We start from the raw sequence: 24,314 nt of genomic DNA, 5'->3' as shown, positions 1-24,314 counted from the left end.
CCTTTGGCTCAGGTCAGGATCTCGGGGTCCTGGGATCAAGCCCCGGTTGGTCGGTTGGTCAGCTCCCTGCTCAGCGGGGAGTCTGCTTCCCCCTCTCCATCCATCTGCTCTTCCCACCTCCCCTCCGCAGCCCCGCTCTTGCTTGCTCGCACTCTCTCTCTAATAAGTAAAATCATTAAAAATAATAATTCTTAAATAATTTTAAGTTTTAAAAGTAATTTCAAAGACAACACAGGCTATATGAAAACTTCCCAGAGGACAGTGAAAGGAGAAGATGTATTTATCTTTAGAACAAAAATCTGATTTCTCATGTGAACCCATTGCCCAATTTCCTTGAGTTACCCCAATTTCTTTATTAGTCTGTGGGGTAAAAGTTCTACTGCTGTGTCGTTACGTGGTAGACAGCGCCACGCTGGCTGTGTGTGTGCCAGGGACAAGAGGGAGTGACCTTTCTGCGAACGAGGAGGTGAGGGTGAGAGAGAACCCCAGCGTCACCGTGCCCTGGAGGGTCCGGGCAGTGCGGCCTTCCCTGGGGATTGCGCCCACCTGCGGAAATAAGCCGACTGCCACCGGTTGGCCGGCAAGCAGGCTGCAGCTCCGACCCCCTTCCCTGAGCGCAAGCTGCCTGTGCTCCAAGGTGCGTGAGATGCTTCTGGGCCATTGCTGCATTTTAATTGTTTGGTGATTCCAGAGACATAAGCTCATCTCCCTGGTAGTTGCCTTAAGCAGATTCATTGCTCTAATGCTGTTCTGCTCCAAAAATAGCAAAAGGGGCCGGGGACATGCTTCCGGTGAGTCCCGGTGAGTCCCGACCCTGTGTTGCCTCAAAGACAAAGAAGGTGACCCCACGGTGCATCGCCTAGGTCGCCTGCTGTCACCTGAGGCAGCCCTGAAGCCACCAGGGCGGAGAGGGGCTTCCCCGGAAAGGCGGGGTGCAGGAGGTGCTGGACTCAGAGGGTCACCCCCAGGGAAGCGTTAACTGAACCCCTGGTGAGTGGCTCTCAGCTGTAGCGATGCTGGTCCCTGTGGGACAAGCAGGGACCTGCCAGGAGCAGGGCTGGGGGAGCAGGACCTGGGGAGGGGAGCAGGGCCCAGGGGGAAGCAGGGCCTAGGGTGGAGGAGCAGGGCCCAAGGGGAGCAGGACCTGGGGGAGCAGGGCCCTGGGCGGGGGAGTAGGGCCCAGGGGGAGCAGGACCCCGGGAGCAGGACCTGGGGGGGAGAGGATCTGGGGGGAGCAGGGCCTGGGGGTGGGAGCAGGGCCTGGTGGGGGAGCAGGGCCCAGGGGGAGCAGGGCCTGGTGGGGGAGCAGGGCCCAGGGGGAGCAGGGTGGGGGAGCAGGGCGCGCCTCTTGCGCCCCTGGGGCCTGAGGCTCCGCTGTCCCAGCGGCCTCCCCCATCGGTGCCCCACTCCCTGGCCTTAGAGCACACAGCTTCCTGTCCCGGGCAGGCCCCGAACGAGGCCCCCCAGGCGCCCCGAGAATCCCCGAAGGCAGAAGGAAGGAAGGCCGCTGGGGCCCCTGGGGCCCCCGGGGCCCCTGACGGACAGGGCAGCTAACACGCTGCCTCTCGGGGCGCCTGGGGGGCGGGGGGGGGCTGCCTGCGGCCCAGGCCGTGACCCGGTCCTGGGTGAGCCCCGGGTCGGGCCCTGCTCTCCCTCTCCCGCTGCTGCTCCCCTGCTTGTGCGCCTTCTCAAATAAAATATTTTAACAAATAAATAAACACCCCCCGCCCCCCAGCATCCTGGTAACCAAGGACTTCTGCCCTCAGCCTCAGGACATCTCGTGTGTAGCCAAGCTCAATGCCCGAGCAAACCAGTTTGCGCAGCAGCACCCGCCCCCCCACCCTGCCGCCAGCAGCGAGGCCTCTCGGGCACAGGTGCGCCCCTTCCCCCAGGTAGGGCCCTCACCTGGCACCCGGGCGCGTGCTGGGGAGCAGGGTGCGGAGCGCGGGGTGCAGGCCCGGGGAGGCGGGGAAGCCTCCATCTCTGCCGCAGCTCCCCGCTGAGGCCCCCAGCAGCCGCAGCCCTGCAGTGGCCGCCCCGTCGGGTCTCCAGGTGCCTCACCTGTGGGCGCCCGGGGCTGCCTCCCGCCTGCTCCTGCCTATAGCCTCTCAGGAGGGCGCCTCCGAGCTCCCCGGAGCCCCCGGTCGGTCGGGAAGCACCTCTTCGGAGATTTTGCTCAAGCACCACCGGCCCAGGCCCCGGGCCGTCACCTCTGCAGACCCCGCCTCCCCCTCCAGGTGGGCGCCCTCCCCTGGCCCACCCTGCGGCCCAGACCGTCCCTATCACCGCTCCCTTTATTGCACCTGGACGCCGGGGAACATCAGGCCTCCCTCAGAGCCCCCGGGCCTGGCCCCCCGCCGTTCTGCACACCGCGGAGCACACAGAAGAGGAAGATAGAGTATCCGTGTGGGGCACAGGCTGCTGGCGACGCGGGTCTCCGAGCGCCTTTGATGAACCCACTGAGAACTCAAACCTGCGTGGGGAAGCTCTGCCTCCCATCAGTGCTGCTTGAAAGATGAGTCGGTGGGTCTGTGGGATCGAGACCTACCTGCAGTCGGGCGGGGACCTTAGGAATCAACGAAGGGAACAGTCATATGTAAAAAATGACGCATAATTGAGACTCTGAGGACCAGCAGGTGGATTCCCGACCCAGTGGGTCCAGGTCCCCACCCAGGACGGCGCGAGGCTCCACTCCCAGTGTGGCCTTCCTCACTGCCTCCAGCACCTACACTCTGATCCACCAGGCGGCCCCCGAGCACGTTCCTCACTCAGGTGCCCCCCCACCCCAGCTGGATTCTCACTCACCTGCCCCCCAGCACATTCCTCACTCACCTGCCCACCCCCCACCCCAGCAGTTTCCTCGCTCACCTGCCAGCAGTCAGCCTCTGCGTGGTCAGCCTCCGTCCAGCACCGCGTCCCCTCGCCCATGCTGTCCACCTGGAGGACAGTCGCCCGTCTCCAAGGCTCACCTGTGGGGCCACCTGTGCTCCCACTGGGCAGGCCTGGTCTCTGTCGTCACCGTCTCTTGCCTAAGCGACTTCTGTCTCCTGTCCTTCCAGCGAAACAGGTCTTTCACGTGGTCACAGACGGGGTCTCGTTGCCGCTTCCCCTCCCTCACCTGTAACACGTCTGTTACGCTCACCCCGAGTCCCGGGTGGCTGTGGGAAAACCTGGTTCCCCATCAACAGGGAAGCAAGGGTGTGTGCTGTGCAGGAAGGCCCAGGGGGTCACGGCCGCTGGGGGCCAGGAAGCACCCCCGCTGCGAACCCTCACTCAGCCCTTATTTCAAGGATCCAGAAGTTGGATGATCCTGTACTAGAGCCAAGCTCACTGTCCCCAAATCCATTATTTTGTTTAAAGATTTTATTTATTTGAGAGAGAGAGAGAGAGAGAGAGAGAGAGAGAGAGATGTATGAGCGGGGGAGGGGGAGAAGCAGACGCCCCGCTGAGCTGGGAGCCTGACGTGGGGCTCCATCCCAGGACCCCGGGGTCATGACCTGAGCTGCCCAGGTGCCCCCCAAATCCCTTAGTTGACGGAAACTGCGTGGTAGGGTTGGTCTGTGGGCTGGGCTCTGAGCTGGAGCAGAGGGAGGCTGAGAGCAGCAGAGCACCGACGGCAGCCCCCCCAGTCCCACAGACGGACACAGGCTCCCGCTGCACCGCGGGGGCGGGTATCGGGCCGAGGGGGCCCTGGGGGGGACACTGCCAGGCCCCTGCTGCCCAGGCCCTGAAGGGAGAGCATCCCAGGACTCGCTGGATCCATGCAGCACCTCCTGGGAGCCCCACGCTCCTCAGATTCGCTGCCGAGCCATGGGCGCCCACCCCTGGGCAGGCCCTGGCCGCCACCCACCCGTGCTGACCTGGACTGTGCCACCCCACCCTGGTCACCCCGTCCTCCCATGGGTCACATTCCAATGGTGGTGCTTTGGCTGGAGACAAGCCCATCCTTCCAGGGGTCGTACTGCACTTAGTGGTGACCCCCCTGTCCTGGCCCGGCTCGGCCAGGCCCCCACCACCCTGGCACATCCATGGAGCGGGCACCCCTCCTGTGGCCCTGTGGTCCTGGGGGCTTCACCTCCCCCGGGAAGGTTCAGGGAGATCCCCGGCTGAGGGGCCTGGTGCACCTGGCCCCTACTGGCCCCCACTCACCCCCACTCACCCCCACTCACCCCTACTGACCCCCACTGGCTCCCACTGGCCCCCAGTTGCTCCCACTGGCCCCCACTCACCCCCACTCACCCCCACTCACCCCTACTGGCCCCCACTGGCTCCCACTGGCCCCCACCCGCTGTGCTCCCTGCACCCTGGCTGTGGGGTTGGGGGACTGCAGTGGCTGCAGCCACACCTGGGGGGGGGCTCCGGGGGACCCGTGACTGTGCTCCGCTCCAGCTAACCACTGTGCCCTCCTACCCCACAGGCGCAGAAGGCACTCAAGACCCCCAGGCCCGCCCGGAGCCCCCACCTGTCGGAGCAGGAGCCTCCTCCCCTGCCCTCCCCGAGCGGGAGCGTGTCCGGCCGCCACGAGCAGCCCCCCGCCGTCGGCCTCCAGCCCACACCCGGCCCCACGGCCCGGCCCCACGGGCACCTGCCGGAGTTGGCGGGTCCCGCCGGCAGCGCCACCAGCCTCCCCTGGTCGTTCCAGAGAAGCAAGTCCCTGTTTTGTCTGCCCACGGGGGACCCACCGCCGGGCTCCTCCGCGCTGCCCCAGTGGTTTTCCAGCAGCGGTGCCACTGGGCACAGGGCATCGGGGCGCGGGCACGGCCAGCTGGTCTCTGTGGACGACCTGGAGGGGGCCCAGGAGACGGACGTGGACACGGGCCTCCGGCTGTCCTCCTCCGACCTGTCGGTGGTCTCGGCCTACTCGGCGCCCAGCAGCTTCGGCCGCACCCAAGCCGCCCTGGGCCCCGGGGGGGTGCACAGCCATGGGCTGCAGCCCAAGGGGGTCCGAGAGGGGCCGCTGCCCACAGGGGGCGGGGGGGCAACCTGGGCCCCCCTCCCAGCTGTGTCACCCGGGCCCCCCCCGGAGCTCCCAGCCCCTGCACCCCCGGGTCCTGCGGGCCGCGACGCCGAGGAGTTCTACATCTGACAGCCCTCGCCTGGCTCCGGGCACGGGCCCTGGTGCTGTGACCCGGGGAGTCCCCGTGCTCCTGGCCCCCCTCTGCCCGGACCGCGCGTCCCCGGGCACCTGAGCGCCGCCTCTTACCTGACAGGTGGCAGGCGGGCAAAACACCAGCGTGTCTGCGCACCTGGATTCTCCAGCTCGAGCCCAGAGACGCGTCGTTTGCCTCCTGCGCTCCCCCGGACATCGGGCTTCGTGCACTTAGTGCAGCTTAAATGCTTTGTGTAATTACTTGAGATGAAAAGCAAACCTAGTCAGCCGGAGCCGACTTGGCGATTTTTCACGCCAAAAAATGGAAGGAAAAGCAATTAAAGCCAAAAGGTGGAGTGTGGGGAAGCAAACAAGTGGCCTGTGCGAGAGATGGGCGCGCGGCCACGTGGACAGCCGGCTCCCCGGAGCCCACGCAGGTGCCCACGGATCCGGGTGGTGCTCCCAGCGAAACCCACACCGCCCGCCTGCTGGAAGAGTGACCGCGGCTGTCCGCGGTGGCGCCTGGCCCCGTGCACACCCAGAGACGTGGACTTAGGCAAAGGAACCCCTGTACCTTGGGAGGGGTGATCGTGAGCACAGACTCCCGGTGGGACCGAGGCAGGGCCTGAAAGCCAGAGGCCAGGTCTGCGTCCACCTGTCAACCACCGCGTGGCCCGAAGTCGCCAGGTCTGCGGGAGACGCCCTGCTCCCTGCGGGTACTTGGATCCAGGAAGAACCGCGCTCGCAGGTAGAGCATCAGGTGACCAGTCACGGCGGAGGGTCCTCAGACTGCTCCACGTCCAAAACCAGCATCCAAGGGCTGCGCGTGTTTCTGTATAAACGGCAGGAGCCGCATTTTATACCACGTTCTCCCGCAAAAGCGCATTGTCACCCCCTCCCCCGACCTTTTCACTTTTAAATGATTTGTATGATTTTTAGGTGACATTTCGGTGGTGCAGGTTAATAAACACCCCTGTCTTCTGCAGACGGGGAAGCTGGATAGGAAACGCTGTCCCGGACGCACGGTCTCCTCGCCAGCCTCCCCGAGGGCGCGGAAGCCTTAATTGAAGCCGGAGCGCTAGCCCGGCCTCAGCCTCCGCCGCCCGTCGTCTGCCTCTGTGGAAGCACGAGGGTATTCAAGCATCAGCTCCCTCCCGCTCACGTTTACAGTCCCCAGGTCCCAGTGCCAAGTTGGCACGGGGTCGGGCGGGGGGTGCAGGCCGAGCTGGGCCTGGTCGCCGCTACCTTTGGAAGCAGGAGCATGGACGTGTCTGCCTTGCTGCTTTCCTGGTTGGGGCTCCTTCCTCCACGACTCATGGCCCGGCTCCCACGTCCCTGAAAGCGCCCCCACGTCTGGGCACAGCCTCAGGACCCCTCTGCCCTCCGCCCTCCATTAGGCCCCTGCCATCCCCGTGCGGGGGACCTTGGGTCCCATCCCCAACATCCTGGATATTCCTGGCCTCCAAATTATCATCTTCTCCATGTTACATAAATAAACACGCAAGCCTCTTCGAATCCCCAGCTGGGGCGAGCAACCTGTTTCTAGAAAGGGCTACATGACAGAGGCGGGGCTTGCCAGCCGCTTGGTGCGTGGTCGCGGGCCATCCTGTCGGGCAGCATCCCCGCGAGCGAGCACGGGGCTGGGGGCACCGAGGGGCGTCCCTCCGCGTCGCCGGTTCCCAGGCAGCCACTGATGTCGGAGACGTGCCTCCCGACAGCTGGGGGCGGGGCGGAGGGGGAGCAGCATGTGGACTTCAGGGACGGAAATACCAGGCCGGGCTGTGGACACACGGACGTCCTCCCACGAGCACGAGTCAGTGCGGCGTGAGCGGGCAGGCCGCTGCCACGGGGGCTCCTCTGGCTCCTCTGGCCGGCCGTGCCCGTGTCTGCCGCACGTGTGTGCACGCCCGGGCGGCTCCGAGGCTCCCTAGCACCCCCCTGGTAGCCCCCCGGAGCCCAGTGACCCGGGGGAGGCGGGCAGCGGAGCAGGACGTGCAAGATGCCCCCCACGCCAGGGCCGAAGCGGGGAGCCCAGCTCGGTCCCCAGCCAGGCATCCCCCCCCACCCGCCGCCCAGGCGGTGCTCAGAGGCGGCTGCACCCTCTGCAGAGACGGCCACAGAGACGCGTCGACAAGGGCCTGGCCCCCCGTCTGGCTGCGCCGGCGTCTCCCCCCAGCCTGACGGGAGAGGCTGACACACGCTGAATAAACTTGTTCCACTTGAAAACACGAGGTTGTCTCCGATTATTTCTCTCCCGGACGAGGCTCTGTGGTACAGGACACCTGGGTCTTAGCCCGAGTGTTTTGTCATTTCATGGTGACCTCGTTCTCCGCCCCCCAGCATTGCCCGGGAGGGGGGATGCTACTGCGTGTCCCCGTCTAGTTCACAGCCCGCCCCTCGTCTCTTTTCCGGAACGGCTCCCCAGATTACGGCTCACGGCCCCACCATGGCACCTGCACACCCCCCGGCGTCACTGCACAGACCAGGTGGCCCTTAGGCCGCTCCTGACTGACGTGCCGATCCTTAGGGAAACATCTGGGTCCCCCGTGGAGCTGACAGGTGAGCCACCAGATACTCGGTGACGGGAGAGGACGTGGTGGAACAGACGGAGTTACAGCACTGGTGTTCCTTGCGCCCTGTGACCCTCGGACAGGGGAGCGGTCACACGAAAGCTAGTGGGATTGCACAGTCTAGGCCACTCCAGCTGAGACCAAGGGCTTACTGCACCCGGACCAGCGCCAGGGAAGCAGCCTCACCTCTGCCGTTTACTATCCCGCGTCCGGTTATCCCATTGCCACCAGGGCTTGAGGCCGCGGAACTCCAAGGGCTTAAGACCTTGAGGCAGGAGAGTCCGCGGGAGGGGCGCCGCGGGGCGGGCCGGTGGCACCCGAGGGAGGGCCCGCTCGGGGGGAGCAGACCTGCTGACTGGCCTGGTCTTCCCCGGAACTCAGCACCCCAGGTGAATCCTCAGTGGGAACCAGGCTCCTCTTAGCACGGATTTCCAGTCGCTCTCTCACGAGGGGATTTCCACCAGCGGTTTGCTCTCCAGCAGAGCTGGAGGTGTAGACGCGGCCCCGCGCCCCAGAGGACCCCCTGATCCCCTGCCTCCCGGCCACGCTGCACTGCGGAGAGAGGGGAACTGGGCCCTGAGTGCCAAGTCCAAGGGCCGCCTCCCTCCAGTCTCGGAGGCCAAACCTGTAGTCAGTGGGGGATGAGGCAGGGGGTGGGGGGGTGAGGTGGGGGGCAGGGGGTGAGACAGGGGGTGGGGGGGTGAGGTGGGGGGCAGGGGGTGAGTGGGGGGCAGGGGGTGAGTGGGGGGGGTGGGGAGTGAGGGGGATAAGGGGGGTGAGGCGGGGGCAGGGGGTGAGGCAGGGGGTGGGGGGTGAGGCGGGGGACAGGGAGTGAGGGGGGGCAGGGGGTGAGTGGGAGGGTGGGGGGTGAGGGGGGTGAGGGGGGTGAGGCGGGGGCAGGGGGTGAGGCAGGGGGTGGGGGGGTGAGGCGGGGGGCAGGGGGTAGGGGTCGAAGGGTGAGATGGGGCAGGGGGTTGGGGGGTGAGATGGGGGCAGGGGGTGAGGCAGGGGGCAAGGAGTGAGGTGGGGGCAAGAGGTGAGGCAGGGGCAGGGGGTGAGGCAGGGGCAGAGGGTGAGGTGGGGGACAGGGGTGAGGTGGGGTGAGGGGTGAGGCGGGGGGCAGGGGGTGATGGGGGGTGAGGGGTGAGGCGGGGCGGGCCCAAGGTGCCAGTGTGAGCCCAGGCTCAGCCCCCCCAGCTGTCAGCCCCCTGGGAGCCCCTGACCCGGGGGGTGCAGAGCGCTGGGCCTTGCGCCCCGACTGCCCAGGAGGCCCAAGTCCCCGCCAGCCAGCGTGCCGGCAGCGAGCCAGTGCCCACCCCCGACCCCCCACCTTCTACCCCCCTACCCCCCACCCCACCCTTGCCCCAACCCCTGCCCCTCTGGCTCCCTGGGCCAGACCACACGCCCCGGAGCTCTGCAGCCGTCGGTGGGACCCGCAGCTCCAGCTCCTCCGCCGAGCCCCTTGGCGCCCGCGGGGTCCCCTCCGTCCTCCCCACCACACTCAGAAGGCGGAGGTGAGGCCATCAGGACACTCAGTGGCTGTGGGACGCGGATCAAACGGCCCCACTTCTCGGCCTTGGTCCCTGCGTTGGCAACAGGCGGCGAGCGGCGCGGGTGCAGGGTGACCCTCCCCGGGCGAGGTTCAAGGGGCTGCAATACGGTCACTTGAGCAGAAGAGGCCGCCTTCAGGGGGTCATTGTAAGGAACAGGTGGCCTCGGGGGCAGAGCCTGACGCCACAACAAGTGGGGTCACCTTTCGAGTCAGGGACATGTGCACGAGGCTCCTCACAGTGGTTGGCCTGAGCTCCTTGGCCCCCCGCCCGACACTCACGCCCTGTGCGCCCCCCCCAGGGCTCGGGGCCTGGACAGACGAGATCATCCCGAACCGAGGCAGAGCCTTGCGCTTGTGCTTGTCGCCGCCCGCCTCGGGAACAGGCCAGAGGGGCACGGGCCGCGAGGGCGACGCCAACACAGCGGAGCCCGCCCTGCGCTCCCTTGCATCCGCGTCCTGCCATCACGGGGGGTGGATGTTTTCTGCTTCATTTTCCTTTTCTCCACTTGACGTGTTTTCGATGATAAGCATTTATTAATCACATAATTAAAAAATAAGGGCGATAAAACAGCAAAACCCCAGCGCCCGTTGAGTGTTCTCAGCGTCCCCCCAATCTGTCCCCGTTCCTGGGGCTGGACGGCGAGGACGGCAAGGCCCTCCCCCGTTCACGTACCGTATAATCCTCCCAGACTCTCACGTCCCATTCGGGGGAGGGTCCCCCTCAATTACAATTAGTGTAAAGGGATTTCCCTGTGGCTCATGGCTTTAAATCACAATTAGTTGGATCAGGGCAGCCCGGGGGGCGGGCTCAGCGGTTTAGCACCACCTGCAGCCCAAGGCATGACCCTGGGGTCCTGGGATCGAGTCCCACATTGGGCATCCTGCGTGGAGCCTGCTTCTCCCTCTGCCTGGGTCTCTCATGAATAAATAGATAAAAATCTTTAAAAACAAACAAAAGAAAGAATTAGTTGGATCTGAAGAAAAAGCACCAGTATTTCTAGCACTCCTGCACCCCCATCTGTCGTCTGAGAGCTGGGCCCGCTGGTGCGTCTTCATAAACCGAGTTATCACCGTCTGAGGCCGTGACCACAGACCCCCAACTGGTTTCTGTGGCTCCAACACCTGCCCCGCTCCTGCCAAGTTTTCTAGAAAATGCTCTGCACACCCTCCTGCTAAAACCCTGCCACGGCCCCCTGGGGCCAACCAGGCAGAAGTGTTCCCCCCAGATCCGCCCTCCAGGCCTTCACCCCGGCAGCCGTCACCCTCCCCTGCGAGCGCCCACTGTTCCCTGCTCCCGCCCAGCAGGCCCTCGGCTCCACGAAGTCCACGCTGTGCTTTCCCACCCACGTGCCAGAGGTCAGGCTGTTCCCCCAACGCAGCCCACCCGCATCCCGACGCCACCGGCACCTCCTCCAGGAAGCCTGCTGGCTCTCGCCGCCCGAGCACACCTCCTGGTGCCGCGACGTGCGAGCACCCGCTTGTGCCTGACTCAGGGCAAATCACCGGACGCTCGGCCTTGCAGGTTCGGTACCGGGCCCCGGTGCAGAGCAGCCCCTCGATTAGTAAGATCCCGATGAGCGAGCACCGGAGTGACGGGTTGGCGTTTGGTTTGGTTGTTCGGCGAGTGTCGGTAGGTGTAAGATTCCACGGGGAGAGAGAGAACAAGGACACACGAGTGGTAGGGGAGGGAGGAGCGGTCGCCCCGCCGAGCAGGGAGCCCGATGCAGGCCTCGGTCCCGGGCCCTGGTCACGCCCCAAGCCGCAGGCTGCCGCCCCCCAACGCTCCCTGTGCTCGCCCCCAGCTCACGGGGCCCCCCGGCCCGAAGCAGCCCCCTCATCCAGGGCTACGCAACTCACGCGTCCTGCAGGCTGGGGACGGGGAAGTCCACGCAGGCAGGAAAACCCGTGAGTGCGGGTTCACCAGGCCTCGGCCGCTCCCTTCGGTTTTGTTCAGTCCCCTCTGCCTTCGAGCCTTCAGGCCAAGCTCCCGCCTTCCACCTGCCCGTGCGGGTTCCTCCACCCCCTCCCACCTGTTTTTCACTTTAATTACTTTTCTGCCAGGCCCTGCGTCCTCCCCGTCCTCCCCGTGATGGATTTCTGAGTCACTACCCACACCCACATCAGGGCTGGGACACAGCCGGCTTGGCCCTGGAGCCAGGGCCGTGGGCCCGACCCCTACACTGTGGCTCGTCCTACACTCAGGGCCCAGCCGCCAGGGCCCCTGCCCCGGGCACCGTTCCCCAGCCTAGAATTTCCCCACATTTCCCCACAGACATCCTGTGTGTACCTAGTTATTTTTAAACTTTACACCCACAAAACTCCTGGCAAAAACACGAACTGAACGGCTTTCAAGCCCAGCTGGCTTAGACCCACATGTTTGAGGAGGAACACTGGGGTGGCATGAGCGCGCTTACTTGCTCTCGTCAATATTTTTTAGGTTAGAATTAGCCTTTCGGGGGGCAGGGGGGCGACCAGGGCTTTAAGGACCTGGCTGTTCCTTTGCCGCACGCTGAAAATCCTTCCCGCAGTCCCCTTCCAAGATTTCCCCAGAGGAGAGCACCCCAAGCCCCTGCAGCCTTGACCTGGGGGGCCACAGGCGTGGCCGGACAGCCCATGGGCCCCTCGCACAGAGCGGAGCAGGGCGCGGAGGCTCCTGTAGGGCCGCCCCGGAGCGCAGGTGCCGGGGCCTCGGCACTTCAGCAGGGCACACCCTCGGCCGCCCCACGCGGCCTCAGGACCCGACGGGCAGCGGCAGACGCCCCAGGAGCAGGTCGCCGATCGCGGACCAGCAGTGTGAGGCCACCTCGGAGGCCGCGCAGCTGCTCCACGGGGTGTGGCTCGGAGCCCCGTCCTCCACTTGGCGCGGGAGCAGCTTAGAGGCCACCTTGCTCGGAGACGGGCCCAACCCCAGGAGGACCGGCGGGTCCCGACCGATCCCGGGAGGCGGGGAACACACCCACCCCCCACAGCCTGCAGTCAAGGGCCTCCCCGTAAGACCCAGGAGAGCAGAATCACATGGAGCAGGTGGCAGACGTGTGCTGCACACCTCACTGCCCCCCTGCAATTGCCTCAGTGGCGTCTCATTGTCTGGGGACCAAGAATCCCAGGGCCCGTCCCCGGGCCACCAGGGCCTGCATGATCGGGCTCCTGATCCCTCTCAACCGTCCCTCCCTCCCACCCCTGTCTGCCTGGCTCCCTCTGCCCGCCCAACCCGCTCCTTGCAGTTCCCCCCACCCCCACTCTCCCACCTGCACCTGCCTCCCCTCTGCCCAGAGACCTCCTCCCTGCAGGTCGCTCCCAGGTGGCCTCACCCCTTTGGGCTCAGTGAAATGGCATCTCTTCTTGACCGTTTGTCTCTGCCCTCCTGTCACCCCACTCTCCACACACACGTGTCCTCTTCCTGCCTTTCCTTGCATTCTCCAACTTCTGGCCTTTTGTTCTAATCTTGACCACGATTTCTAAGCGTCTTTTTCCATATATTGCATTATATTTTCCTTGGTGCCCTGACTGGAATACCCTCCGTGATGGCGAAGGGCCCCTCGAACTTACATACCATCATCCCTCGAGGCCTGGCATGCAGCAGGTGCTGTTCGGTGAGCGAATAAATGAGTGGATGCTTGTGTGAGGGATGAGCACTTGCCGGGGGCCTGTGGGATTTTGGTCCAAGCCCTAGAGTACGGGATCTCTCAGATTCCTTTGTTTCTTTTTTTTTTAAATATTTTATTTATTTATTCATGAGAGACACAGAGAGAGAGGCAGAGACACAGGCAGGGGGAGAAGCAGGCTCCATGCAGGGAGCCCAACGTGGGATTCGATTCCGGGTCTCCAGGATCAGGCCCTGGGCCGAAGGCGGCGCTAAACCGCTGAGCCCCCCTGGGCTGCCCGAATCCTTTGTTTCTATAGAGCAAATGTAATCTCCTGAAGCTCTGACCTGCCGCCCCCATGTCTCCGAAGGACATTCGATTCCAGCTTTCACTGGAATTCCCACACCCTCTCCGGGAAGGGCCTCCCCGGTGCTGGGAAATCGGAGCAGGGCCTGAGCCAGTCCGTCGTGCCGTTGGAAGAGCACTGGGCCCCAAGTATGACAGGCACTTTGCCGCAGGCAGGCTCAAAGGCAACCTCATACCTGCCCATCTCACCGTCCCCAACCCCTCCCGTGACAACGTAGAGACAGAAACACTTATGAGTGCTTCACAGCCTCCCAGTAGAAGCAAACCCTTAAATACACGCTCGCCCTGCCTGATGGCAACGACCCGGCAAGAGCCATCTCCGTGTGGCCTGGCGGGAGGACAAGTAACTCCTCCTGGGGATCAAGGAGAGCTTCCCGGAGGAGGGCGATGTCTGTGCTTGGCCTGCGGAGATGCGTGGAAGCCAGGACGCCAGGGAACAGGAGAGCAGTGGAGCTTTAGCGTCGTCGGGGAAGTCGGAGAACGGGAAGAAAAGACAGGCTGGATCTGGCTCTTTGACGAAGGAATCTGTCGTGATCGAAATTACCTCCATCTCATTGTCCAGAGAGATTGGCCAAACGTCCCCCGGCTGTTGACGTGAGGGTCGCGGAAGGCAAAGGTCTCTGGCTGCTGTAGGAAAATAGACGCCGAGGAAACAGGCGGGAAGGGAGCCTTCCCCGGAGAGGCCTGTGGGGAGAGCAGCCCCTGCAGGCCCCGCCGGGCACAGGGCACCGCGGGACACCAGCATCGTGTGCACTCGCTTGGTGTGGACGTGGTTATCTTGGCTGTAGGTCAAATTTATGAGGTTCAGTTGTATTTTCACGTGCTGAGTGTATAGCTGAGGGTCCATCGGGCCTTCTGGAAACCTGCCCGCTATTGTGCAGAGAACTCGGAGCATCATCTTACCCGTTGAAAGGACTCTGGCTCCATTACTGGTACTTTGCTTTTATGAGATACCGTTGATGGGATCTAGCCCTCCCGTGCGGCTCTGCCCGAGGTCAGCAAAGAAACCGCCTCCTCCCAAGGGGCCCACATTCCACGTCGACGATAACATGACGAACAGCTGACGTTTCCCGAATCGACGCGCGTGCCCTGTGCTAAGTGCTCTACACACACGACCTCACCTCCTCTCAGATGTACGAGGCTGTAGTATTCGCCATGTACTCGCGGGTAAACGAGCCCAGAGATGACAGGAAATCGCCCGTGATCACGCACCAGCAGATAATACATTCTCATCATTCACTCGCTCGTTCGTTCTGTTAAATAAATATACTGAGTATTGTCGAACTGCATCGGAACATGTAAAGCTGAGGAGACCAACCTGGGGAGCTCACGGTACAGCAGGTGAGGCAAACACCACAGACAACCTACAAGGAAGGGTGAGGTGCCTGGCAGGGACAGGAGCATCCTGTTCTCGTACAGAAGTGAGGAGTCACTCTTGTGAAAGCAAGTAACAAGTCTGCTGGGTTTTGAAGACGCGTAAAATTTTAAGAATAAAACGCGAGAAAGTCCTCCTAAGCAGAGACATTTCTGGAGATTCCCCCCCTCCAACAGGCATAATTAAACCAGCAACATCCAGTACAGCATATATTATGTTGTCATCATTTTGTTAACAAAATATTAATGCATTTCATTTCCATATCCCCTTATTTAATTATAAGCAGAGTGCGCAGTACAGTTCTTCTCAGACACGACACCCGATGGTAAAAACCTGGTAGGAGGAGAGCATAGCTGTCCGAGGCTAAACTCAGGTTTCAAAAATTATAAGCAGATTCTATTAAAATTCTTTTTTTTAAACAATTTTATTTATTTATTCATGAAAGACACAGAGAGAGATAGAGAGAGTCAGAGACACAGGCAGAGGGAGAAGCAGGCTCCCTGCAGGGAGCCCGATGTGGGACTCGATCCCGGGTCTCCAGGGTCACACCCTGGGCCCAAGGCAGGCACCAAACTGCTGAGCCACCCAGGGATCCCCAAGATTCTATTAAAATTCTATCCCTCTGACTTAATTATGGTCATTAACCAGACTATAGAGAAAACCATCTCCTTTTAAACAGGAAGACCCTGCCCATATTGGGTAGAAGTAGATGGTGCCTGGTTGAGAGTCTGACCCTGCCTCGGGGAGTCCTCAGGAGCTTCCAGGTATAACACATGAAAGATCTGGGTCGATGAAAGTCAAATATACAAAATTTCAGGCCCTTCCGTAGGCAGCGTACAGAGGATCACATAGTAGCATTTGAACTGTCACATTCGTGATTTGACAGGGAGACCAGCTTCTCCCCCTGCAACCAGGGGGGCCTGGGAAGGGGGATGAGTCTCTGCCTTCCCTCCACCCCCTAGCAAAGCCAAATTCTTTCCACCATTGTGATGCCTGGAGCAGAAGAAAAGAAGGGGAAGTAAGGGGAAAAGAGCCAGAAGGGGTGGGGGGATGGGGTGACTGGGTGACACTCGACAGGGTGAGCTCTGGGTGTTACCCTATATATTGGCAAATCAAACTTCAATAAAAAAAAAGAAGAAGAAGAGCAAGAAGGATGGAACAGATGAAAGCTCCCACACTGCTGTGGTCTTGGGGGTCCAAGGAGGTGGGAGGGCCTCACAGGGTACAGGTGTTCCTAGGAGGCCCTGACCCAACCCTGTACACCAGCACCATTAAAGCACCCTGCACCCTCCTCCCTTCAAGGGGGGGGGGGGATTTGCATCTCTGCAGTGCCCTGTGGTGCCCACGGAGGGCAGGTGTCTTAAAACTCTTAGCACAGATAAGGACAATCAGGCCCAGAAAGGCATAGTCACGTATGCGAGATCACAGAGTTTGTAAAAGTCAGATCTGTGACATTTTCGATTAGGTCAGTAGAGGTCACAACATTTTCAAGACAAAATTCACGTTCATTTGTTCTATTTGGGAAGTTGTAATGTTACCTCTGGAATTGGAGCGCGGAGCAGAGGGCTGGGAGGCTATAACAGAGCTCGGGGGTCATCAGAACAAATGAAGCAACGAGGGTGAGGCGTCTGGAGCGTGCAGGCAGACGAGCCCCACGGTCCCACACGGATTTCATTCTTGAACGAAGGCCATTTGTGCAGTCAACGCCTGTCACGGTGTCCCCTTAAATCATCAGAGTTCATCCAGCTTTTCCGCAGCTACGTACAATCAACTCGGGAATGTATTTGATTTCCATAGAACAAATATAGGGTCTTCAAAGCAACCATCCTGCCTGTCTGGATTCTGGTCTGCTCATTTAATTACACTGTCTACAATTCCTGCAGCGGAGGGATGGCACCGTAGTTAAGACCATTCTGCTGAATTGCAAATGTCTTCCATTGCATTTGGCAGCTTCCTCCCCGACCACATATCTTTAGCAAGGCACCATAAATCAGCGTGTTCTGAACAGCTGAACCAGAAATAACCAAAGAGGATGTTTGGACCAAATGGAGAGGGAGGCCAGGATGAACGATTTAAACACTAAGGAAAAACGCATGATGAAGGAACAAAGAGATATGCATTAGGCAGAAGCTGTTTTTATAGTGCACGGGATAAAACGGTATCTTTGCAAGAGGCTTGATGAAGTCATGACTGATGCTAAGTGTTTGGTTCTCCTCCCTCTGACTCACCCAAATTACTGACCTCAGGGTCGCTGTAGCATTCGCCCAAGTGCGCCAGTGACCAAACCAATGTCTAGTGTAGAAAGACCAGGGCACCTTCTAGAGCCACAGCACCTGATCCCATTGCTGGCTTCCAGAGGATGTCCCACGGAATGTCCCACGAAAGTCCCACGGAACAGGACAGGTGGGAAAATTGCCTCTCCCGGGGACAAAAGGAAGAGCTTTTGCTTTGGGCCATTTCCAAACTTTTGCTTTTCATCGTTATGCCTGAAAAAAATTCTAAAACAATCTAATAGGTTGGAAGAGAAAATATATGCATGGCTCACTGGCGGAGCTACCCTTTCACTCCCCGAGCATCAACGACACGCCAGGCACTGTGCTAAAAGCTTTACAACCGTTCTGTTTTTAATCCTCAGAGCAACCCAGTGTGATAGGTTTTGTTTCATCTGTGAGAGCACAGAGATCCAGGGGGCTTTAGTTAGCTGTCCCATGGCCTGCAGCTAGTTCACAGCTGGCTCAAGTTTCCGCCCCAGGTCTGTCTGATCCCAAAACCCAGGCTCTTAATCACAGTGCTGTACTGCCTCCCCGACGCTTGGTTAGAAGTGATTCTTAGCTGTAAACAGCAGAAGCCAATCTTCTAGTTGAATCTGGAAAGAAATTTCTTGAAGGATGCCAGGCAGATCCCAGAGTCGTTAGAAGGGGCAGAGACCCAGGCTTGCCAGCCACCCAGCCAGAAGTAACGTAGCCAGGAATGGTGCCAACTGCCCTGTGGAACTCTGCCAGCAGAAGCCCCACTGCTGCTCTGACCCGTGGTTGGCACAGATCGTACCTGGGCCCGGACATCAGATTCTCGACTAAAACTGCCCCAGAGGAGCCAGAGGCCTCTTACAAGGCCCCCGAGAACTCAGCGACTGTTAAAATGCCTGCCAGGAGGGCAGCCTGCCTGCGTTGCCTGCCGTTGCTCACTTCCCATTCATGTCTTCTGTGAGTGCTTCTAATCAAGCGGACTTTGTTTTTGTTTTGTTTTGTTTTTTTAAGATTTTATTTATTTACTCATGAGAGACACCGGGGGGAGGGGGGGGCAGAGACACAGGCAGAGGGAGAAGCAGGCTCCATGCAGGGAGCCCAACGCGGGACTCGATCCCAGGACTCCAGGATCAGACCCCGAGTCAGAGGTAGGCACTCAACCGCTGAGCCACCCAGTAGTCCCTAATCAGGGGACTTTGAATCACATGGCCACACCTAGGTGGAAGAAGGGAGTCTGGGAGACATAGTCTGGGGGTGTTTTGTTTTGTTTTGTTTTTTTAAGACATAAGACTCACAATATGGAAACTACGAAAACAAGAAGAAGGTAAACAAAAAGATTTAGGTCCACTAAAAATAGCATTAAGTAAGCAGTTGCTGAGGGCCTACTCCATGCAGAGCAGAACACCAGACTCAAGGCTTTCAAGTACGAAGAAATACAGTCCGAAATCTGGTCCTTGGAGAAATGGAATCTGATCAGATAACGTAAGTGACCAACCACCCAAGGCCGCCACCCACAGAAGAGCCAAATAGGCAGAGGATTGTGGGCAATTTCTGTGAGCCGGGGCATTGAGGTGTAATGGATGAAAAGATACCTCCAGAGGATTTTCAGTTGAAAGACACAGATGTCTTCCACAATGAGGAGGAATGGGTAAAGATACTGGCCCTCTTCACCATGCTGGCCTGCGTGGGGCAGGGAGGAATGACCATGTCCCCTGTAAGGGCAGAGGGATCTAAGATCTCACTTCCCTTAGTCAGTGGTAGATCCAAGAGCATGCAGGAACTTACTTCTCATGCAGTAGTGTTTCTTTAGGGATCACTGGGCAGGGTAGTGAGGGGAGAAGGAGGCCACCAGTGAGACGACAAAACACAGAACATTGTGATCATGCAAGCATAGGAGAGGAGAGTGGTCCAAGGGGTCCTGCATTTTGGACAGTCACCTAAGGATGGTAGGATGGTAGGACGGTAGGACCGTAGGACCGTAGGACGTTAGGATGGTAGGATGGTAAGATGGTAGGACAGCAGGACGGTAGGATGGTAGATTATAAGACTGCACCGGGCAGCGCTGTGAATTACCAGCGGCAGCGCCCGCTCTAGCTTGCTTAGTCAGAATTCGTGGAAGAAATTAGTTTGCTCACCAAATCCCTGGGAGCACTGAAGGGTCAGGCTGGAGGTTATGCAGCCAGAAGCCAAGCCCAGACTCCAGCCTGAGACAATTTCAGCAAAGACCCGCTGCTGCTGCTGCTGCTGAGAGACAACCTCGCAGCCTCCCCCTCGAAGTTCACAGTGCAGTGCTGCCTCCACAGCCAGACCACCCTTCGTTCCAGAAAATGGATTCCACAAGTGCCATCTTCCTTATCCGCTCTGCTATAGGAACAGCTCTCCGTTGGTGCCTCTCTCCCATGCCTACGCCCTCGTTCCCAGGCTGGGGAAATGAGCTCTGCCTTCTTGGGGAAGCAGCCAAATATCGTAAGAATATTGTTCAAGGATATGGGAGGCCACATTCATAACAAATGTCCATTGCAAAGGCGCAGTGTGAGCTGGCCTCTTGTGGACTTGGCTTTGCATCTCCTGACCTACAGCCACAGAGAGTTCAAGGCCCTGGACTCCGCATGGGACACTTCTGAGCGACCAGAACTTGAGGAAGATTAACAATCTGTAGTAAGTTTATTCACCCTGAAATAAAAATGTCCAAGCATGCTTATATGCTACCTTCCCAAGGATTCTGCGTTTTTAATAGAAAATAATACTTTAAGTAAAAAGGCCAATATACCTAGTGGCCAGTTTTTGGTAGCAGGCAGCCAGTGGGGCAAGAGGGGAGGCTGGGACAAACATGTGCATTAGGTGATAGACATTTGCCTAGATTGCCTATCCAATATCCAATCTCTTATTTTTTCTTATTAACAGTATTGCAGTTTTGGTGGGAGAAGACAGTAACGTGCTTCTATAAAACTAGTCACCACCAAATTATCTAAAAAAGAAAATCAATTAAGTTAATCCCATTTACAATAACATCAAAAATAATAACATGCTTAGGGATAAATTTGACCAAGGAGTTAAAATATCTCTATAATGAAAACTATTAGATATTGATGAAAAAAATTAAAGATACAAACAAATGGGAAGCTATCCCATGTTCTTGAATTGAAGGAAATATTGCTAAAATGGCCATATTTCCCAAAGCCATTTATAGACTCAATGCAATCCCTAGCAAGATTCCAATAGCATTTTTACAAAGTAGAATAAACAGTTCAAAGGGGGGTGTGTGTGCATGAAAGACCTTGAATAACCAAAGAAATCCTGAAAAAGAAGAACAAATGGAGGCGTCACACTTCTGATTTCAAACTATAAACCCATAGTAATCAAAACTGTATGATACTGGCATACAAACAAACATACCAATCTTGAACAGATTCAAGAACTCAGAAATAAATCCATGTATATGTGGTCAACTAATATTTGACAAGGGAGCCGTGTATACACAATGGAGAAAGTCTCTTCAAAGATAGTCTCTTCAATAAATGGAGCTGGGAAAAATTGCTTATTCAAATGTAAAGGAATAAAGCTAGACCTAGACCCCTATTTTAAACCACTCACAAAAATTAACTTGAAATGGATTAAAGACTTAAATATGAGACCTGAAACCATAACATTTCTAGAAGAAAAACTCAAGGAAAAAGCTTCTTGACATGAGTTTTGGCAATGATTTTTTTTGGCTCTGCCACCTAAATCGCAAGCAACAGAATAAAAAACAAACAAGGGGGACCGTATCAAACTAAAAAGCCTCCGCGCAGCAAAAGAAATGATAACAAAATGGAAAAACAACCTGCAGCATGAAAGAAAATATTTGCAAATCATATATCTGGTAAAGGGTTAATATCCAAAATACATAAAGAACTTCTACAACTCAATAGCAAACAAAAAAAAAATGAAATAACTTAAAAATTGGCAAAAGACCTTAAAAGCCATTTTTCCAAAGAAGACATGCAAATGTCCAGCAGGTACATGAAAAGGTGCTCAACATTGCTATTCAGGGAAGTGCAGATCAAAATCACAGTGAGATACTACCTCATACTTGTTAGAACGACTATTATCAAAAAGATGAGAAATACTGGGGGATCCCTGGGGGGCTCAGCGGTTTGACGCCTGCCTTCGGCCCAGGGTGTGATCCCGGGGTCCCGGGATCGAGTCCCACGTCGGGCTCCCGGCATGGAGCCTGCTTCTCCCTCTGCCTGTGTCTCTGCCTCTCTCTGTGTCTCTCATGAATAAATAAATAAAATCTTAAAAAAAAAAAAAAAAGATGAGAAATAACAAATGCTGGTAAGGCTGTAGAGAGGAGGAACCCTCGTGCCCTACTGCTGGGAATGTGGAAAACAGATGGGAGTTCCCTCAAAAATTAAAAATGAAACCACCATATGATCCAGCAATTCTCCTTCTGGGTATGTACCCAAAGGAAATGGAATCACGATGCCCAAGAGATATCTGCGTCCCCATGTTTATATACCCAAGGCACCGAAACAACCAGTGTCCGTCAGCAGATGAGCGGACAAAGTGATACATGCACACAGTGGAACAGCGTCCAGCCATACACAGGAAGGCGATCCTGCCGTCAGCCACAGCATGGGTGGACCTCAAGGGCATTATGCCTAGTGAAACAAGTGAGAGAAAAAATGCTGTAGGATCTCACTTACATGTGAAATCTTAAAAAACAAAAAGCAAAAGAAACTCAGAGAAAGGTCAGCCTTGTGGTTACCAGAGCCCGGGGGTGGGCGTGGGGAAATCGGATGAAGGTGATCCGAAGGTGCAAACTTCCAGTAAACGCACGCCGGGAATAATACACGACATGATAACCATAATGAGCACTCCTGTATGGCACGTACGGAAGCTGCTAAGGGTGTAAATACCAAAGGCTCTCATCATCAGGAAAATAAAATTGTGTAGCCACACGGGGAGGCGGGTGCTAACTGAACGTAATGTGGTAAAAATCATTCGTGACGTATTTACGGGAAGTCACCAGGCAGTGCACCTTAAACCTATGCAGAGTAGTGTGTCGGTTATTAAACCACAGTAAGATCAGAAGGGAGAGAAGCACATGAATTAATTAATCCTAAAAGAGTCACTCCCTGGCAACCTGGGGGAGTCACAGGGCCCAGTTTGGGCCAATGAGACAGGAACGGAAAAGTCTATTAGGTGGGGTTTCTAGAGAAGGGATTATTTTGTGGGTGAAAAGGGACAGACTCGACGGGTCATTCTATTAAACAGATTTAATTTTTAGGACAATGTTAGGTTCACAGCAAATTGGGCAGGAAGTTCAGAGATGCCACACACCCATGGCCCTCACCCGCGAACACGTGCCCCACATTTGCTACAGCTGGTGAAGGGACGTGGGCCCGTGGCCAACAGAAGGTGGAAGGTCTACATCAGGGCTCGCTCTGGGGGCACCCCTGCGGATCTCGGCCGCCGGATGGTGACGTGGATGCACACGGCGGACTTTCACTGCCCTAGACATGCTGGGTGCCGCCTTCTCATCTTCTTGCCCCTGCCCCCCGGCAGCCACCGAGCCGCCTACCGTCTCCACGGTGTGGCCTCCGCCCAGCGTCACGTAGCAGCATCGCTTGGTTGACAGGGCCTGCCCAGGCTGGCATCTGTCCCTCAGCAACACGCCCGAAGCCCCTCTGTGCCTTCCAGCGGCTCCCTAGTTCGCTCCCTCGTAGCTCGGACTACCGTTCCATCGCTCGGTCGCTTGCAGGGGCAAGTGTGAATAAAGCTGCCAGAAAGATCCGGGTGCAGCCTTCTGTGTGAACCTAAGTTTTTAACTAAGTGAATAGCAAGAAGCATGAAACCTGACTCATGGCCCAGCACCGTTGGACTTCACCCGTCGCCCTTCGTCCTGTCCGCAAGTCAAGGGCAGCGCCATTTAGCCCACACCCCCCATGTCGAGGCAGCCCATGCTGAAGAAGGTGCTGGAAGCTAGGCGGGATTGGGTCCACAGTAGTTCTGTTGAGCAGCTACGTCAGCCCTGGGCTGTCTACACCATATGTTTTGTTACATGAGAAAACAGATCCCACGTGCTCAGGCTACTGTGCCAGGCAACCTCCACCCTAACTGGCATGAAGCCTCCCCACGTTCCTGAAATCACCTGGAATCGGCAGCTTATGGGCAACATGCTTGGTTCTTAAAATACCGTCAGCCTTTCGGGAAACAACTACACTTTTTCCTTCCTCCCCCGCCCCCCCCCCCCCCAGCCCTTGATTTAAATTCCATCTGAATCTGGAATCCTTCACCTTTGTTTAAAATAGACTTTTCTCCTCTCGGAGTGAATCTCAAAGAACAGAGGCCATACACTGCGCATGTTAGTGGCAGGGAGAGGGGAGGCAGGCTAGACCCTTCTTCATTAAATACCCAGTTGGGGATGTGAAAACACCATCTGCAATTCCGCCCCTGCTGGGCTGAAGATGTGCATTCTGAGCAGAGAATCCATTTGCTTTGATGAGAGAGGTTTCCTCCTCTCCTGTGAAAGTCCTATTATAAAAACAATTAGTCTCATTAAAGGATTCTGTTCAGCAAAAGAACTAATTCTCTGCACAGCTGCTCGTCCTTAGAAATGGCCCAGCCCAAGCAGCAGAGGGAGCTGGTCCCGAGGTGGCCGCAGAGCCGGGGAGCCCGAGCCGCCAGCCAGGCAGGGGTCACGCCGGGAGCCCAGCCGGGCAAGGCCTCCAAGCCCTCGGGGCCGCCTCGTGGCTCAGAGGCCACAGCAGCCACCTCTATGGGGAGAAGGAGATTGAGGCCAACCAGACCCCGCCAGGGAACAGTTCTTTAAGACCTGAACACGTCATCATATTCGGCAGCTCTTGATAAATGGGTCCCTTTGCATACATCGCCTTGTGTGGAGATGCATGGCTCGACTCAATATACAGCACACAGGCAGGACCCAGACTGTTCTCTAATAGACCATTATTCTTGGCCAAATTCTCCTCTTCTGCTGCATAGCAGTCTCTCTCGAGCACCCTTTAGTTCCATTAACAGCTTTTCAATCACTTTGTATTATTGACACAGTCTCATTCGGGGTGCTCAGCCGCAGCCCTGTCCTTTTTTTTTTTTTAAGATTTTATTTATTTATTCATGAGACACACAGAGAGGCAGAGAGTCCAATGTGGGACTCAATCCCAGGACCCCGGAATGACGCCCTGAGCCGAAGGCAGACGCTCAACCCCTGAGCCACCCGGGCGCCCCAGTCTTGTCTATTTTTAAAAGTCACAATGTCATTTCCGACGTACATGCTTCCCTGTCACCCTGGGCTAGTTTCCTGGTCCCAGAGACATGGAGTCAGTGACGTGCCCTAATGCCCTCCGAAGAAGGGGAGAAGCACTGACTTGTAGCTTTTGCTGTTGTGGTCGTGTCAATAGTCCCACCGGGTAGATTTGAAGCTCCCAAGGTGGTGCCGCCCAACATGGGGTCGTTCCAAGCTGAGCGGAGGTAATAGAGGGATTTGTGTGGCCTTGTCCTGCTGTAGGAGTAGGAAGGAAGGTAAGAGG

General features: G+C 57.7%; 1 protein-coding gene across 1 annotated transcript in view; it reads left to right on the top strand.

Moving 5' to 3' along the window:
• Positions 1-7,315, top strand: part of FAM124A (family with sequence similarity 124 member A) — an 84,720-nt gene extending 77,405 nt beyond the window's left edge. Inside the window, exon 4 of the mRNA XM_038569416.1 lies at positions 4,418-7,315. Coding sequence (XP_038425344.1) covers positions 4,418-5,086 — 669 coding nt within the window. The 3' untranslated portion in view covers positions 5,087-7,315. The remainder of the gene's footprint in view (positions 1-4,417) is intronic.
• Positions 7,316-24,314: the final 16,999 nt, after the last annotated feature.

The sequence above is a fragment of the Canis lupus genome, chromosome 22 (genome assembly GCF_011100685.1).
Source record: "Canis lupus familiaris isolate Mischka breed German Shepherd chromosome 22, alternate assembly UU_Cfam_GSD_1.0, whole genome shotgun sequence".
NCBI classification, from domain to species: Eukaryota; Metazoa; Chordata; class Mammalia; order Carnivora; family Canidae; genus Canis; species Canis lupus.
This window is presented reverse-complemented; position numbering and strand designations above follow the sequence as displayed.